Raw genomic sequence first — 19666 nt, forward strand, 5'->3', positions numbered from 1 at the left:
GGGCAAAGCAAGACATCAAAAGTGAAGGAGGGGTAGGGAGATCGGGATTGCGTCTGCTTTCTTTTAATATATCTGGAAGTATTATATATCCCAGACACAGGGTCTGCTTTGTCAGGTGATGAGTTCTAACTGGGCAGGCCATTACCTGTTACCAAGGTAACACAGAACTCTTACCCTGTGAGCTCCACAAGGGGATTAATTAGCGATTTTCCCCTTGGGCCTTTTAGGAGTTATCACAATGTCCAGAGCCTGACCAAGGCCCTTGTGGTGCAGTGGTAGTGTCCCTACCTCTGAGCCTGGAGGCCTGAGTTCAAGTCCCACTTGCTCCAATGGTGTGTAATAAAATCTCTGAAAGGGTTGATTAGAAAAATATCTAGCCAATGGCTGTTCTCAACCTTACTGGTAGACATTCCAGGTTTGAAGGCTTTATTTTAAGGAGATCATGTTTTCTAGCACTTATGTTGAAAATGTCCAAACACTTACAGGACTACTAACCCAGAAGACAATATAGTCATCCTGCGTGTCAACATTACATTCACATCCAGAGGCCAGTGTCTAATTCACTACGCTGTCTAATCCCTTTGGTGTACTAAAAGTTTAAACTAACAGCCTTCTTCTCATATACTTCATAGACTATTAAAGGACGGCTGAGATTCGCTAATTTACCCCAGCCTGGGAATCAAACTTAGGATCTTTCTGTTTTGTTTGGATGTTACTGATTGGATTAATTCATCAGGGGGGTGATTTCTTGGACATTGTGTTAGAAGTTTTATAATTTAATGTTTTAAGTTGGTAACAACACTGAATGTAAAGTCTTTGCACTAAACAACTGCACCTCCCAGTCGTGAACCATTTCAACTCCCCGTCCCATTCCTCAGAACACATGTCCATCCTGGGCCTCCTGCAGTGCCACAACGATGCCACCCGAATGTTGCAGGAACAGCACCTCATATTCTGCTTGGAAACCCTGCAGCCCAATGGTATCAATGTGGACTTCACAAGCTTCAAAATCTCCCCTCCCCCGACCGCATCCCAAAACCAGCCCAGCTTGTCCCCGCCTCCCTAACCTGTCTTTCCTCCCACCTATCCCCTCCTCCCACCTCAAGCCCCACCCCCATCTCCTACCGACTAACCTCATCCCGCCTCCTTGACCTGTCCGTCCTCCCTGGACTGACCTACCTCATCCCTAACTCCCCACCTACACTCATCTTTACTGGCTCCATCCCCGCCTCTTTGACCTGTCTGTCTCCTCTCCACCTATCTTCTCCTCTATCCATCTTCTCCCTGCCTCTCCCTCTCTCCCTATTTATTTCAGAACCCCCTTCCCCTCCCCCATTTCTGAAGAAAGGTCTAGACCCAAAACGTCAGCCTTCCTGCTCCTCTGATGCTGCTTGGCCTGCTGTGTTCATCCAGCTCTACACCTTGTTATCTTGGATGTAAAGTCTTTTTTTTTTTTTAAAAGTGCTACATGTCTTGATTTCGTAGAATTCTAGTAACGAAATAGTATCAATCTGCTAAAACCAATGTCTGGGCATTGATGGGCAGAATGGACAACACCTACTTTTTTTCAATCACCAATAGACTGGCCCATTTTGCAGGTCCAGCTGCCTGAAGAGTGAATGGTGGAAGGGAACTTGAAATGGCAATCAAGGGTTTTGGAAATTAAATAGTTAGTTTGTTAATGTCGGATGATAACAACAACTTGTATGTACATGGTGCTTTTACTGCAGCAAAATATCCCAAAGTGTTTCACAGGAGCACTATAAAGCAAATGTTGACACCACACCACATGAGGCCATGACAGATGACCAAAAGATTTGTTAAAAAGGTGGGATTTAAGGGGTGACTCCAGGGTTGAAAGAGGGGTTTAGAGAGGGAATTCCAGAGGTTGGGTCTCAGCAGCTGAAGATGAAAGGAGATTTTTCTAGCTAAAATTTCTGCAGCGCACCTGGTGCACTTCAATAAAATGTCTGCCTTCTGGGTTGAACTAAAAATGCTATTAAACCCTCTTTGATCACTTAGAAGACAGCAAGAAATTAACACTTTGCAGACATATTTTCAGAGAGCTGTGGTAAGAGTGTTATGGTGTCAAAACAAAATACAAGTAAAGCAATTTTTTTTAATAAATATACCTGTTTGGAAATCCACATTAAAACATTTCACTGTTTAAAAAGGTCACAAAGCCAACATGCAGGTGCATCAAGCAATCACAAAGGGAAATGGTATGTTGGCCTTCATTGCAAGCGGATTTAACTTCAGGAGTAAAGCTATCTTGCTTCAACTGTATAGAATCTTGCTGAGACCCCACCCGCAGTATTGTGTGCAATGTTTGGGCCCCTTGTTGAGAGAATGGATCAAACAGTATGTAATACGGAGTTGAGTGAAGAATTTCTGAAATGCAGCATCTTTAAAGAGAAGAGATTGACCACTTCCCAAAAATGGTGCCATCCCATATATGTATTCTATTTTGAATGGTTGCCTTTGAAATGGTTGTGATGGAATCCATGTGTAGAAAATGACAAATGTTGCAACGAAGCAATGAAGGATGAATAACTCAAAGTTGTTGACATCTTTTATATTCCACCCCCCCCCCCAACTCCTGTCAATTACTGTCATCACCCAAGGGTGGGGAAAAGCTAGTAGGGCTTAAATTTTAAAATAGCTGCCTATATGATGGCTTAAAATGTGGACCTAATACTGTAGAAATTGGCCTGAATTATAAATTTCATGGAGCCTACACCAGGAACTGCAATTGCCTTATTGAAACATTCTCTGATTTGTTCCACAGTTTACGTGCAGCATACGTTAACTGTGAAACAGGAATTGTCCATCTAAGAGTATTCACACTGCACAACAGCAAAGGAGCACAGATGTGCTCACCAATTCTTCCCCCCCCTCCCCCCCCATGTCTTTTTCTTCTTTAAATAAACTGGTACGGCCAATATTACACTGCAAATTATTAGCTTTTTAGTCTGAAGCTACATTCAACCATGCGACTGAGAACATTCCCTGATTTCTCAATGGAAATTTGAACAAGTATTTGTAAAGAGTGTGATGTAAGTAGGGCAGCTTTTTTGATGTTGACGGTAACCAAGTAATATCAACGTGGGGGATCAGCAGCTACCAGTGATACCGCTCAGCTGAATTGGTTGGAAGTGCATCACCATTTTAGACATTCGTGATTCTTGGTGCTTATGGTGCTCTTGATCAAATAGTTGTAAATCAAACTGATGCATAAGGATCCAGGAAGTTGAAGACAGCATAATTGTAGAGAGAACAGCAAGAAGAAATAATTGATGCATACTTGCTGTAGTTCCGATGCATCTGTATATGGATGGTCAGCTTACATGTTTCTTTCTAATATAGGCGTTTGTGTTTAGTTTACCTCCTACACCAATTGACCCTGTATTTGAAGGTAGGACAAGTAGTTCTGGTAACGTTGGTGGCCAAAGGCATTTTGACTGCTTGTGACAGAGGATTGGGATTTCTTTGGAACTATACAGAGTACCACAGCAAGTGTACATGTGGTAATCTCCTTAAATAACATTTGTGTCCCAAATGGTTTTGTACTTAATTTTTCATATTTGGTATGAATTACTGCTTTCAGTGACTAAAAGGTTAAGTTTGTTAAAATTGTGACATTTAAAAATGATAGTGATAATGTATAATTTATTCAAAAAAGATCAACAGTTTATGCGAGTAATAGAGTTGACGAATCTTAGAAGTTCAACCTGACTATCTTGCTTACGGAGTCAAATCATGTCCCTGCTCTAGCCCCAATCATGCAGTTTTCTTCAGTTTTCCCCCCAACCATGATTTCCTCCATTGGTCTCTGCAAGCCTAATTGGACCATAAGTCCTGGTCCCTTTATGGTATTGGCACCCAACTGCTAACAATCCAACTTTCCTTCCTAGCTCCCATGCTAGCTGCCATTAAAAATGGTTTCCTCTTTCCAAGTGTTGTTTCCTGCCTTTTTAAAATGGTTGTTATCACTGCTTTCTCCTAAGAAGGAAACTATTCTTGACCACTTTGTCCTTTGTAAACTGCTCTGGATTTGCCAGAAGCACTGAAGTGACTCCAAAATCCCAAAAAATATCCTCTGTGACTTTGATTAGATGTGCCATCCTGCCTCAACCTCGCTTTCCCTGAAGAAATAAGTTTGCTGATGTGCAATCAACTGAATTAATAGCAGAATTGTATATTCAGCCAACATTTTACTTTTTGACTTGTTGATTACTGAATCTACTGTTGCTTCCAGACTCTATTCCAGTTCACCATTAACTGTTTCAGTTGTATGATGCAGTTAAGGCCAGTGGGTGCCTGATTCCATTTATTGAAAACACTTCCCTAAAGATCAAAACCTTAATAATTTGAATTTTAAGACTATGTGCGTGGTGATTAAAAGTTAGTTTTTAATTTAGAGATGCAACGTTTCACATCAAGTTATTTTTGTGTTACTACATACCATTGATTGTCCATATGTGGTGTTAACAATTTCATTGAATGCCTATTGTTCTGACAAACTGATCATTAATCAGTGAAAAGTCAACATGGGGTGGGGGACAAAACAAAATGGCAACTTCCTATTCTTGTGATATTCTTGGCTGAATCTTGTGGTGGCTTGGGGAAACTATATTCAGATTGCTGTGCTGGACTGGATATTTTGCCTAAGGTGAGATGGAAGCTCTGAGGAAAAAAAAAATAACGCTTAGAAATGAAGGGCTTCTGCCTGGAATGTTACCTGTCTCAGATATTGTTGGTTTGTTTCATATTTCTAGTATTTTTCCATTTTTAATGTTATGTATTGTGTCCAATCCAATGTAACGTAGATTATCTTGCATAATCTAATGCTTATCTGATAATTTTGTGTTTTTCTTTAGTCTCCTCTCCCACGGTCGGGAAGCCTTACAAATGTAATTACTGTGGTCGGAGTTACAAGCAGCAGAGTTCACTGGAGGAGCACAAGGAGCGCTGTCACAACTACCTACAGAGTCTGAATGCTGAGCCACCACAGCCATCTACTCAGCAAGGTCTGTAACCAGTAGTGCTACAGTTAGTCTGGGGGAAACGGAATATATCTAGGAGTGCCACGGTTACCCAAAGATAGTGAAACAGATAGTGTGTGTATAACTGGCAGTGACATATCCAAATGGTAATTATGGTGTTGCATAGTTATCTGGTTAGCTGCTCATTACTTGTGCATTGCTGCATATTTCATGTTTGAAATAGTGTGTTTAGTCATTTAGGTATCATTCACACACCTTAGGAACTTAGCAAATCCAGAATTTAGGTCTGTAAAATTGATTCTGGAAAATCATGCTTTTATTTAAATAGCACCATCAGGATCACCTCTTGAGGGGCACCCTTCCCTGTATAAAGCTCTACATAAAAGCCCAGGATCTGCCAATCATCTAATTAACAAATGCTGTGTTGAACTTTTGATCTACCTGATATTCCAGTGGAATACACTCTCAACAATTTGCTGGCAATGTAATTCAAATGTACCAACAAAGGAACCGAGAAGTCAATATCTGATGCACATCTGAGCATACCAAGCCCTGACACAGAACCCAGGACAAGGACTTGGTTCCAAGAAATTGTTCCAATCTAATAATGAGAGGATGAGTCACAGTATGTTTGGACTGCATGTCCAGGTTGGATTTAAATTGATGAATTTATATTGAAACCATCGTATAAATGGGTGAATGTAGGGTTATCTCAGGCATTGAGTATGATCCCCACCATATTTCATTACTGGTTGCAATTTATGCTTGATTATACAAGCTCAATAAACATAAATAAAATACTATTTGAGAAAAATGGGACAAGTCTAGCTGTCAAAATGCTTATTTTACTTAATTGAAATTAAAAATTTCAACTAATTCCCTCAAATAAATCCTACCCTTGCTCAATCTTGGGCTAGTGATTGACTTCATTGGTCTAAGTGGCTGTGGCAATCACAGTGGCATTAATTCAGCAGACTGTATGTCACCATTGATATTAATGTGGACAGGGTAGGGGATCAGTGGTGTGGTTCTATGATAATCAACCATTCCATTTTCTCAGCAAGGGGCTCTAAACAAGTCTACAAGACCCAGAAAGGTGTGCTGTGTTGCATCCCATCCCGTAAGTCGCTCATGTCATAATATGAAATTTGTGCACCATCACAATCGCACCAATCTTTAGCAAATCTGGCAAATCTTAGCCAAGCATTTAGAGAGAATTTAGGGTGACTTGTATTCAGTCTTTGTTTTATCGGTCTGAAAAGCAGCTCCTTAACAGCATGCTAATCTCCTGTTGGGTGAGGTGAATGTGTGTACCAGACAGTTCCAGCTACCAGATTAGGTGATGAAAAGAAGTAGATTTGTCAAGAAAGAACATGTTCCATCAAGACTCAGAGTACCCAAGAATGATAAGTTAAATTATAATTAAGAAGCTGATTACTATCCTATTGGCTCCACGATGTGTTCGTACCTAATTCAAGACATTGAGGTTGGGGGACATTTTCCATTTTGTTAATTCAAGGCTGTTGAATCTACCTGGGCAAGCCAAAACAAATTTAACCATTTGGATCGTATGAATCAGGAAGAGAAGTGTTTGAACAATGTAAATGTCCACCTGCAGGAGAAGATGAATCACCATTTGTGTTGCACTGTCGCACACCTCTTTAACCAACAAAACTGCCATCATTGACTGACCATTACTGACTCAGGAGTGTGTCTGCCTTCACTGTTTTTCAGCAGCATATTGGGCAACTACCTGAGTATTTGAGGTCTGAGAGACAGTTGTCCAAAAATACCCTCTTAATTTGAATTATGCTGTTTTAACTTTTTTCACTCATGGTACATAGATCATTTGCAGGACTCATTCATAACTAAGAAGTATATCCAAAATAAGAAATCTCCTAAATTAGAGAGCTAATAAGCATGTACATCCAAGCAGCAAATATCTGAAATTTACTCTACCTTATTATGCTCAAGAAGTTAAGATCTTGGAAAACAACCAATTCTTAAAAATTCAATTTGACCACTGTACAGCACATTAGACAAATACTGCATCTTGGGTTTAGATTACTAACAATCTAAAGGATCCATTTTTTGCATTAGTTGTATCAATGGTTTCTCTGGTATTTTTAAGTAACCAATACAGAATCTTCTATTTTGGCCTTTACCACCCTCCCTGATAATTTATGAAGTACCTTGTTCAGTTTTTGCTGCATACTTTGGCCTATGACTATAGTGTATTCGTATTTAAACAACTGGTTGGTTCAGCCACACCTAAAGATGGCAGTCCACCAAGTAATCTATGTCTTTGGTTGGTTATTTGTGATCACATGTCAAAAAATGAATGTGAAAGCTGCAGGTTCTTGGAGAAATACATCTGGCTTACCTGTGACCGTCAGAGCGAATAAACTGGTCTGCATATTTGGTTGACTGAACACCTCCAGGGCACACAGGAATCAGAATACATGTTGGATTACCATAGATGTGCATAAGCCTAAAAGTAAATAAAAGTAAGTGAGTTCAGAAGAAATTGCTTAGAGTTGTTGGAACGTTCACGCTTTGCAATGGGGAGCGCTGGAGACATAAATCTTGAATCATTTAAGGGAAAATTTGACAAGTATTCATGCAGAGGAAGACACAGCCTATGTTGTAGTATAAAACCAGCATATAAACAATATTTTACTGTTATAAACTTTTGTCTGCTGCTAGTTTTATCTTCACTGTCACATGTGGTTCATGATTCTGATTATTGACGTTGCTTTGAGCTGAGTGTAAAGTGAGCATATATGGCCTCATCTTTCAAAATCAGGTCTGATTGTTTCTCAACATTTCATCAAGGAGCAATTTTCCCCTCATTCCTAACTGGGATGTTAAAGTTGTCCATAATGAATTGATGGACCGCCACCCCCCACCGCTACCTCTGAAACTGTTCGTTTTTTTTTAAGATACATTCTTGTAAACCAATATTACTTTCATTGTCAGCTTCTGTAAGGTAGCTATTTGGTCTGCTCTTTGTCCAATTACCAGAAGTGACTGTTAGGATTTGGTCTACATTCAAGTATGTGTCATGGCCATTTCTCCCAAAAAATCCCAAAAAAATCTATATTCTATGTTTTGTATTGCTACAACTCTAAGCAGGATGAGTGTGTTGGAAATCAAGCCCAACCAATCAACTAATCAATAGCCCAACTATAAATCTTATTCAATCACCAAAAATTATCAGTTTGTTTCTCTTTGTAACTTGAACAAAAGAGACTTTAAAGAAACCTAAGAAATCTTTTATTACAGGCAAACCTAAACTTCAACAAGGAAAAGATTAGGCAAAAAGGGAAGCAAAACAACACCAGGTCAGGGTTAAATTTGGATGACAGAAAAATGGGTTGGCTTCTCTTTTGAGTTCCTTGAATTGTGTCAACAAGATCTGATTGTTGACAGTCACAGCATAATGGAAAATCTTAATGAGATTTCAGATTCAGTTGAGGAAAAATTAAGAGTTTATTAAATTAATATTTGAAACTTTATCAGGTTTTAGTCAAACTACTTCACTGTGAGTAGTACAGAAAGTGTTGCTTTCAGTTCCATGCTCTGATTCTTATGGTCAGAGAGATGGTATTTCCTGTCCTTGCAAACATCTCCAACAACTGTCCGCAGCTTCTAGATATGTACTGAAAAAAACAATAATTAACTCAGTCCAGAGGCTGTTGCTAGGTGATACAGTATAGGCCCATTAGAGATTTCTAAGTCTGTTTGCTCAACAATTAAAACAATAAAACTCCGCCCTTGCCTGTCTCTCAAATCTTTGGAAAGTAGCGTCCAGCAGAGTCACTTGGTTTTTGTAAACAGCAAACAGATCTTTTGAACTTCAAGTTCCAAACAATCACATAAATTCTTTGTAACCCAGTAATGTCCAAACATGTTCATATTCCAATTCTCATCATCCATAAATATGCATTCCCAGTGTTCAAATTCTGTTCCTTTTAAAAACTGACACATTGCTAGACTAATAAAATGCCCAAGGCTAATCACACTGTATTTCCAGAAGCTTCTGAATCCCTGCATTGCATTCTTGCTTTAGATGACACAAGTTATTTGAATTGGTTGAGTCTACAATTTTGCAGATCTAAGTCCATGCTGAATTAGCAGCTTGCCTTGGCCCTCCATCTCTGTCTCCAGGTTGATGGCTAGAAAGAAGCCTATGTTACTACAAGAAAGAACATGATTGGACCCAACTCACTGAGCAAACTGTTATTGGACACTGATCTCTGGAAAGTTGGAGCTCATTTTTAATACCTCTATTTATCAAAACTTGTATCTTATGACCTACATCCTCTTCTCTCCAGTCCTATCTTCCATAATTTCCGGTGTGTTTATTTGTGTGCATGGAATAAGAAAGCAATTCCCCCATATCCTGAATGTTTTGATAATAAGCCATCTTTTTTTTTTCCATCTTAAATGATTTTGCTATGGGTTTATTTCAACAATCGGAGTACGAAAATCAGGGTTTAGAGAACACTTTTCGCTTGGCTCAGGAAGGGAGTAAAAAGGGAAAGGAATAAATAAAACAATACCTCCACTTGGGCTTTAGAAGAGGAAAGCAATCATAATTTTAATTCACCCCCACTCCCCCTTTGTCCATGACGACAGAATTGGGACTCATTCTGAATTGATCCATTTATATTAGCCAAAACAAAATAAAAGTTGATCAAAAACATGAAAATATAAAGAGGCCAAAATTTTAAAACAAGCTTGAACCTGATCAAAAGAAACCAATTGGTGTTTGAAAGGTGAAAGAAAATCCTTTTTGACAGGTGGATCCATGCTGTAAAAATACAGCACACCCCTAAAATGAATTGTGCAAGCTGATGTTGCTGGAAGAATATCAAAATTGTCCATTCCACAACCCGAGAATATATTTGAAAGAACCCGAGAACCCTCGCAGCTAGGAATGCAGCTATTGGGGCAGACAGCTACAAACTTGCCCATAGGAGGAAACCCAAGCAGCTCCTTTCCAAACATACCAATGAATATTGGACAGATAAACAGGGCGGGCTAGACAGGAGAATTCTTCCACTTGGAAAGGAAAACCCAAAGGGTGCTAAAAGCCCTCCAGCCTGTGAGGAGTACCCTTCCAGAGGCTGATGTGTTCTGTTGCAATAAAATAGATCACCCCAGACCAGAATGCTGGAAGCTAAAAGGCAAGCCCATGAATCTTGTTGGAGTCCACCAGATCAGTCCAGGGAGAGATGATCCAGCAGGGAATGCAACAGAACCAGCAGGGGCCCCCACTACACAGAGCCCCAGCCCCTGGACAGTTTTCACTGAGTGCAGCCAACCTCGGCAAAATCCCAGAAAACTCCAGGAGTTTTGTCCTCAAAGAAACAGTGTCTCTGTTACCCTCCAAGAAAGCAAGCAAGTTTGTTGCTTTAATCAGACTCTCTGACTACATAACCCCTCACTTCAGGAAGGATTCTAAACCTATCCCCAATCTGCTCTGAAAAACAATGCCTAGATTAGAGATCAGGGGGAGGATCAGGTCTGTACCTCTCCTCCAAGTTCACCTATAGTGTGATTTAGTCTCGGGTCCAGTAATCATAAGAATCAATCTGGATCTTTTGCTAGGAAGAATAAGTTTCCTACTTGCTGTTCTGGCCAGCGACTTAGTTGTTGTTAACTCCCAAAAGGCCAGACCAGATTGGAATGCCAAGGGAGACTGCACAATCACAGGGATTTAGGGAGACCAAGCCAGACCTTGCCAAAGTAGATGAAGAGAAGAGAACACATTCTGAACAGAAATAAATGCAGCAGAAGGGGGCCTATTCAGCACAGGGTGTTCCGGCAGACCTCTAGGAAAAGAAGATGAATGCCCGAGAAGAAACTGCATCAGCAAGGTTCTGCAAAAGTGCAAAGAGCTGAACAGAGTTCAGAAAGAGTCATGGAAGGTTTCACAAACTTTAAAGGAACTAAGCCTGACATTGAACTGGCAGACCACTTCATAGTCAAGGTAAACTGGGAACCGGGGCGGAAGGACCATACGGAAAGGCAGAGGGTGAATGGGTTGCTTCTCCCAGTCAATCAAAAAAACTGCCAGGTTGTGAAATTGAAAATAGCAGTTTGACGGAGATGATGGGGCTGGCAGAGTCCTTCCCTCTCGAGGATTTTCTTGGGATTCAGAAAGTTCCTGACCGCAGCTGATTAATGTGGATCCAAACAAACTCACCCCCTCACTGTCTAACTAGAGATTTGGGCTAACCAGAGCCGCCTTCCCAAAGTCAGCAGAGGATCCAGGGAGCTCCCACGTAAATAAGCGGACAGGGAGGAAGATCCTTCCCTGGTTGAAAAGCTTTAGTGCAATACAATGGGGGGAATGGATAGTCCTGGGGGGGGGTGCCATCAAACCATCCCAGTGGAAGACAGATCAGGCCGCTGGAAACGCAGCACCTGCTCGACCAGAGTATAGCTGAACTCTAGAGCAGCTGAAGTTCAAGTGCTCTAATACACTGGAGTTAGAGTTTGCAACTTTTCTAGTTTCTAAAAGAAAATACAAAAGGGGACCGCCAATCCCCCTGCTACCTATGTGTTTTTTTTAAATTTCTTTTCTTTGGAATGAATGAGAATTATACTGTTCTTTCCTCTTCTCCTCAAACATGTCATTTTTGAAAAATTCATTTTTTTTCCTGCCAAGGATGAAGGCGTTCATGGCCAGATAGCATGAAGAGAAATCCCAAAGCAAATTATATTCTTTGATGCTTTAATATTTAAATTCTGTTTCATTTAAAAATGGACAGCCTTGCTGGACTCATAAAATGACTAAGGCTAATCACATTGTATTTCCAGAAGCTTCTGAACCCCCTGCTTTGCATTCCAGCTAACGCTTAGAGATGAGCCAGCTCTTGACAAAAGAAAACATCAAACCCACTGTGTTAAAATGGGTGCTCATGCTTTTACAATTATCTCTTCACCTTGCAATGGCAGCTCTGGGGGCAGTAAAACTACGGCAAGCTTCACCTTCTAATTAGTATTTTTAAATAGCTAAATAGACAATTTTTTTTAATCGGCACCTGAAATGCCTGTCTTTGGCATATGACTAAAGCCTGAGCCTGTTAAATTACTTAAGTATACAGTTCTGGGAGAGGGTTTTATGGGTTAGTCGTAGTGTCCCTGCCTCTAGGCTGGAGTATCTGGGTATGGGTCCAACCTGGCCTGGATGCGTGTCATGGTATGTTCGAATAGGTTGATTAAAATAACTGAGATTTTGGGAGGGGTCTTGTGGCGCAGTGGTAATGTCCCCACTTCTAAGCGAGAAGATCCAGTTCAAATACTTTCTGTTGTAGAGGTGTGTTACAGCAAGTTGAAACAGGCTGATGAACAAGACTGCAATTCTGGAATTTGTTGTCAGTTGCTGTTTGGCCTCCAGAGAGAGACTAGGACCCCAGGTTGACTTGGCAGCCTGACTCAGTCCCTCCATGTGTTACTGGCTGAAAAAAGCTCACACTTTGCACACAAGAAGAACAACTGGTGCAGCTCACAGCGGAAATATGTTATTGGATATTGACCTCTGGAAAGTTGTAATTCATGAACTGATTTTTAATACTTCTGGATATACCAAAACTTGTAATTTATAACCTATCCCCTGTCCTGTCTGCCTTAATTTTCTGATTGTTTATATGTTGTTAGAGGAGCAAAGCAATTAACCCAAGTTTTTGAATGTTTTATTAATAAACTCAATCCTTGTTTTCATCTTAAAGGATTTATTTCAAAAATCAGAATCCAAAAACATAGTTTTCGATAGGCCAAGTGGCCTATTCTACTTTCCATCTATGTGCCATTCAACACGATCATGGCTGACCCTCTATGTCAATGCCATACTCCTGCACTTTCCCCATCCCCTTAACATGTTTAGCCTCTAGAAATCTATAATTTTCTTTCTTAAACATTTTCAGTGTCTTTGCCTCTACTACCTTCTGTGGTAGAGAATTCCAGAGGTACACCATCCTCTGAATGAAGAACTTTCTCCCAGTCTCAGTCTCAATTGGCCTTCTGAGTATCCCGAGACCATGAAGCCTGTTCTCAACCGCTCCAGCCAGGGGTAACATCATCTCTATATCCAATCTGTCCAGCCCTGTCAGAATTTTATACATTTTAATGAGATTGCCTCTCAATTCTCCTAAACTCCAGTGAATACAGGCCCACCCAATCTCTCCTCATATGATCTACCTGCCATACCAGGAATCAGTCTGGTGGACCTTTGCTGTTCTTCCTGTATGGCAAGTGTATCTTTTCTTAGGTAAAGAGACCAAAACTGCACATACTCCTCCAGGTATGGTCACACCAAGCCCTTAAACAGCTGCAGTAAGAGATTTTTGCTGCTACATTCAAACACTCTTGCAATGAAAGCCAATCTTCGATCTGTTTTGATATCAAAACGTGTGGCATCAGAGCTAGGTTTTTTCCCCTCCCAAGCTGGTGGTGCGTTGGTGGTTTTTGAGGAGTGCCTAAATGAAGAAGTTAAATGAACTTGTAGGTTCTTCATCATTATTTGAGCTCCAGCATTCTTTGTGCACCCCCATGCCTATTTTTTGTGTCTATTGTTTGGGGGTTTTTCAGGCTTTTTAAAAGATTACTGCAGGTTTTTTAAAAATTAATTGTATTACCTGTACCTTTTGTATAATGTGGGAGCAAGATGCCACAAGGGGTGCTCTTAATGATGTGACGATCAAAGAAAGTGTGATTTCCAGGACCAGTCCACATTGGACAAATTCCTTTGGTGTGTGAGGGATGCTATCATGTAAATAATGTTGAAGACCGTACAAGGTAGGTCATTTTTCTTTGCCTGTGACTCCCAAATTTCTGATTTCCAGGCATTCCTTATAGGAACAGAAATATTAATGTCACACTGGGCCACTTGTACATCGAGCCTTGGGAGCATGATAACTTGTCCAACTACCATCTTAAACAAGGAGTGTAGCAGAGCTTGTAATGCAAAGAAAATGTGAGAATCATAAATGGTGAAGCATGATGCTGCATAATTGTTTAGATGAATTATAAAAGGGTATGTTTCAATGCACCAAATTCTTTGTTGAAAGCTGGAAATGACTGATTGCAGTACAAGGTAGTGTAGTGGTTATGGCTTTGACCAGTATCCATGGCATTTGAAGAATTAATTCAATCAGTTGTGAGTTCCATTCCCTGTCCCCACCCCCCCGCAACCAACTGACCAATTCCAAAAAGGACTGGATTTTTGTAAATAATTAACTCGTCCATTGATGTCAGGAAGGGGCCTACCACCGCCTATGCAGTTCTATCATGTATCTCCAGTCCCTAAAAACAGATCCTTGATGTCCATAGGGCTACTATGACAGGGCAGTAAATGCTGCTGTGCAGGTGTTGCAAATCCCAAGAATAGTTTTTTGAAAGAACGCAAAAGCTTAATGAGTTAATGTGATATTTATTTGTATTTGATTTTAACAGTTTACTGTTTGAGGCATGGATATACAAAAGAAATTTGAGGGCTGTGCTACTTCCACCAGTGCAAGTTCACAACTACCTATGCAGTAGATTTGGTATCTAATTTCCAGTGTGAATAAATGCGGTCTGTAAACTGGGTCAGTTTTACTGTTAACAATGGTGAACTCTTACAGTGACATGGTGTTTAGGAATCTGCTAAATAACATATTTTAGAAATTAAGTTGAGTTTTCTGAAGGTTTCTGTGGCTATCACTTTGCGACAGTTCACATTGGTTTTCTTGTATACCTTTCTTTGTAAGATTTGTATCCATTGAGCCTTATAACAATTTCAGAATATTAGTTCAATTTCTGCATGTAACATAGAAATCTTGAGATTACTGTATACTCTGGTTTCCATGTACTCCTGTATCGCTGGTTTTCATGGTATCAGGTCACCACTTGTTTGCCATTTACCAGTTCCAGAATTGCAGCCTTTCGCAGTAGGTCTTTTAAAACTTTCTTAATTTGAAATAGAGTTTAGATGATTGCATTCATATCCTGACTGGTGGCACTTTTAAAGCTGGCCATAACGCACATCTGACCACTGTACCATGTTATTTTAAACTTTCGTTTCATGCATGCCTGAAGAAAACTACAAAAGAAAAAGAAGCATGTAGCTCCAACTGACTTTTGAATATTATGTAATATTTGTACCTAATGGTACAGCTTGAATCTTTAAGTTTTTCACCCTCGTTTAGGGAGCAGAAATATCTGTTTTGGTTTCTGCTTCTGATTACTATCCAGCAACCTCTACAGCAAAACTTTGTGTAGGGATAGGGTAAGAATGGTCAGAAAACCTACTGACATTCAGTCTAGGCTTATGCATGAAGCATACCCATTGGATGAGGTACTGGCATCCTGCCTTTGTGAATATACTTAAATTATGTCCTGGGATTTTGTCTTTGCAATGTGTTTGGAAAAATACTTTTGTGAAGGAGCAAATTCCGCTCCCTCACCCATTGCCTGCATGTGATGACCACTGTATCCCAGCACAGTGTCTTCAGGAGAGAATTGATGGGGGTGGGAAATGGGTTGGGGAAGAATGGGAACTGAAGTAGGACCGCACAAGTGATAATTGTGATCACCTCGCCAGTAACACTGACTAGATAGCACACTCAGTGTTGCAGCAACTGCACAGAAAAATACCTGCCTAATGGTGGGTCCTGTGGCTGTGTTTGTCTCGAATATATATTTCACATTATCCCCATGTTGATGACTTGATGTCAGTCAAGAGCGGGATTGTGATTTGGAGCAAGAACCCTGGTTGTTTTTTTATGCACCCCACCCTTGCCCTCTGGCCTGCCCCTCACAAGGTAGCACACACTCAAACACTTCTACATTAGCCCAAACCAAGAATCAAGCCTGGGGACATGCCTCAACTAATCAATGTTGCAACTACTGGGGGAACTAACTTCGTATTTGTAATGGAACAAAAAACACCATTCATACTACAACTGCAACATGATCATGGCCAGAGCAAATTTGCAGCTATTCGTTATTCACGGCCTCTTAGGAAACTGGAAAGGGATGGAGGGTATATATGGTGGCAGTGGTTGGAGGTCAATGACAATGGGGCATTAAGACTGTTAATAGAAATCAGATATTCCAGTCTTTTCTTACTCTTCCTTTACATTTTGAAATTTGATAGCAAATTAATATCCTTAATGACTATAAAATATCTTGGTGCAAACAAAGATTTGTTCAACCTCAGTACCTTATTTTAAAATGTTACAAATGAATTTAGTTCTCATCAGGGTGAAAAGATGTCCATACTGGGGAGCACTTTCCACTCTAGTCATCCAGTATCGGCATCAAGTCCACCCAGGTAAGGCCTGTTCTGTTTTTGTTTGCACTTCGGCATCAAAAGACCACCTGAGAGAATATTTTACTTTCTACACCGGCAATTATTATGGCCTGTCTGAGTTTGCCAGCAAATGCCTAATTAGAGGCAAATGTGCTGTGGACCCACGGCTACTTTAGACTTGGTTGAGGTTGTCCAAACTCATTTCACATAGGACCTCGTTAAAGACATGGCGCTACTCAAGCAGGATGAATCAATGACCTATAACTGCATTGAGAATGCGTGTCATGGAATGAATGTTGAGAATGCACTCAGTGTAGATTAGGGTTCAGTTTGCATAACTCACGCTGCAACTTGCTTGAAAGAAAATTAAAGTGAATTCTGCTTGTACGACACTTTCCAGAAAATTCACTTAGGAGCTGGCAAAACTATAGAATTTACAGGCAGTTTGTTGGTCTCTTTTCATTGTGGCGCAAATGCGCAAAATGCCTCGTGGAATGTATTGGAGCTCTGTTTCTGTTGCCAAAATGAATTGGTTAACAAGAATTTAATCATTTGTGCTGTATAAAATGATCGCTAAAGCTGGTTCAAAGCAACTTCCACTGTTGTTCCCAATGCTGCCTGTACAATGTGCATCAATTGATCACCAGATTTTAGGGTGCTTTCTCTCATCAGCAGGGGAGGAGAACCGTGACATGGATGTGATGCCTGACCATATCCTTCAGCCAGCCCCTGACAGGCCTTCTTTTATAGATAGGCTTGCTAACACCATTGCAAAACGAAAAAGATCTACTCCGCAGAAATTTGTGGGTAAGAGCCTCTGTTGTATTTTTTTTATATGTCCCAGAGGGCATTGAAGTGTTAGGTTTACAACTGTATTTTTCTATGCCATAATCCTTTAAAAATGCCTGTCACCTTGACAACTTAAATGTTTTCATCTATTTTTAAATTTAAGGAGGATCTCAATCCTACAAAGAGCAAATTGGGTAATGCAATTGACTGCAGCGGATCCATTGCATTCTGCATAATGGTGATCTGGCTGCATGTAGTATTGATTTTGCTTCACCATTTTGTGCAGAATTCTGGTTCATAGTGTACGAACAGTATCATTTTCTACAAAATTGCAAATTTTAACAGAAGTAAAAGTTTCATTTTGTCATATACTTTTCATCTTGTTAGTGTATTGGGCTCCATTTTTCTTCTTATTGCATCATTCTTTTAATTTCAGATTAGGAAAGAGCATTGAAAGTTTCCATGTTGGTCTTAAACACATGGCATATAATTGTTCTTTATTCTTACCACGCCTAAGTCAAAGATGGTTTTTCACCCTAGTATTGAATAAGTCCAGTTTTAATACTTAATGGCCAAATCACAGAGATAATATAGCACAGAAGGAGATTATTCAGTCTGATCACTTCTGGGCTAGCTCTCCAAATGAGCATTTCACTTACTGTCAGTCTCCTGCTTTCTCCACATAACCCTGCAAATTATTTCTTTTCAAACAACCATCAAATTCCCTTTTGGATACCTCAAATGAGGCAGTATATTCCAGATCCTAACCATTTACAGTACAAAAAAGCTTGCCTTGTATCACTTCTCATTTTGCTCATTACTTTAAATCTGTAACCTCTCATTCTTGATCATTTTATGAGTGGAAAACATTTTCTCCGTATTTACCCTGTTCAGAGTTCTCGTGATTTTTGAATACTTCCATCAGAATACTTGAATAAGAAGGGAATTTCAACCACCTACTGTCAAAGCAAAATGAATTTGGATTTTAGGGTAGGGATTTTTGAGACTTCCTAAATTAGGAGGAATCTTGTTTGTTTTTTGAGGCTTTCTTTCACTGTCAGGTAGAAGAGTGAAATCGGTCATTTTTGGTTTTATTTGGTTTTGATTATTTTTGTTCCAGTGCTAATTCAAGTTTGCATCGTTGACCTACTGTCTAAATTTGGCTCATCAGAAATTGTCACCACTTCCTTTGTAAGGTTATGATTTCAAAAATGCTTTAGCTGATGTCTTCATTATAATGATGAAACATACAATACATTTAAGAATTTGACAATCCTTGATTCCGACCTTAAACTAAATCCATATAATGCCAAAAGGATATTGACTTGAAGGCTATATGTCTTTCTGAAAGAATATTGAAACATCCTTTCTTTTAATTGTAATATTGTCTTGGTAATAAAATTTGTAAAATGACAATTTCAGTTCCTGAAACCAAAATTGTTAACTTGGATAGGGGTTTCATTTATAGAATTTGATGTAACAGAATTGGTTAGAACAAAGAAGGGGGTAGTGATTCACCTCTAACGTCCCTTTATTACTGATTTATTTCTGTTATTTTCTGATTTTAAATCCTAATCCTTTCTTTTCAGGTGATAAACACATACGCCTCAACCTAACTGATGTTCACTTTGAGGTTAACTCCAATTTTGAGAAGGATGTAGAGATGATGGCTCCTCACCCCATGGACCAGAATTTGGGCAGTGCACTGTCCTATCTAGGAACCGAAGCAATGAGGCCTCCGAGGCTCCCCATGACTAGTTGCACACCGGAGATCACGCCAGTGATCAGTGCTGTCTACTCCCATGTACATCCCATCCACAGCCGAGCTGAGGCACAGGGAAGTCGAGAGGCAGCAGAAGGTCACGATGACGTGCCAGAACATCTGAATTCTAGAGCAAAAAACCAGCTGGTGGAGCTTGGAGTGTCTCCAAGCAATGGTTGCCATGATTCCACAGATACAGAAAGCAGCCATGAAGACAGGAATGCCCAAACTTTCCCCAGTAACTATGCCACAAGGCAAAGCCCGGCCTATTCCAAAGAGGACCCAAAGGCACAGGAGCCCCCATCATCTGCCAAAGCAGCTCAAAGCTCAGCCAAAGAGGTCCTAAGAGTCTTAAATGAAGATGGAGAACAAGTTAAGGCTTATAAGTGTAACCACTGCCGGGTTCTCTTTCTTGACCACGTAATGTTTACCATTCACATGGGTTGCCATGGATTCAGAGACCCTTTTGAATGCAACATCTGCGGCCACCACAGCCAGGATCGGTACGAATTCTCCTCTCACATTGTCAGAGGAGAGCACAAAGTGAGTTAGAGAGGCCCATGTGGACTACAGTTTTCTACGCCCCTTGCTCTGGCCTCATCTAAAGAAAGAGGTGTTCTTACTAGGGTTGGACAAGATAATTGTTTTCAGGGATTAATCTACAGAATAAACTGGGGTTAAATTTGGCTCTGCTTTTAAAATTAAAACTAAATATTCCCCATCAGGAACTTTTTTTTTTGTTGCATCTTTTAATCCAAAGATGCTAACCTTAAATGTATTTAATTGAAATTTCGTGGAAAGGAG

The 19666-nt window shown here is 40.1% G+C and overlaps 1 protein-coding gene across 2 annotated transcripts in view; it reads left to right on the forward strand.

Annotated features, from left to right (window-relative positions):
• The window catches only part of ikzf4 (IKAROS family zinc finger 4), a 146048-nt gene that overhangs the window by 108527 nt on the left and 17855 nt on the right, over nt 1–19666 (forward strand). The window contains exons 6-8 of one of the 2 annotated variants that reach the window (XM_048618934.1): nt 4881–5030; nt 16984–17118; nt 18690–19405. In XM_048618934.1, coding sequence (XP_048474891.1) covers nt 4881–5030; nt 16984–17118; nt 18690–19405 — 1001 coding nt within the window. Of the gene's footprint in view, nt 1–4880; nt 5031–16983; nt 17119–18689; nt 19631–19666 lie in introns of those variants that run through there. The other variant, XM_048618935.1, reaches the window with a different exon arrangement.

This window comes from Rhincodon typus, chromosome 41 (genome assembly GCF_021869965.1).
Source record: "Rhincodon typus isolate 14 chromosome 41, sRhiTyp1.1, whole genome shotgun sequence".
Lineage (NCBI taxonomy): Eukaryota > Metazoa > Chordata > Chondrichthyes > Orectolobiformes > Rhincodontidae > Rhincodon > Rhincodon typus.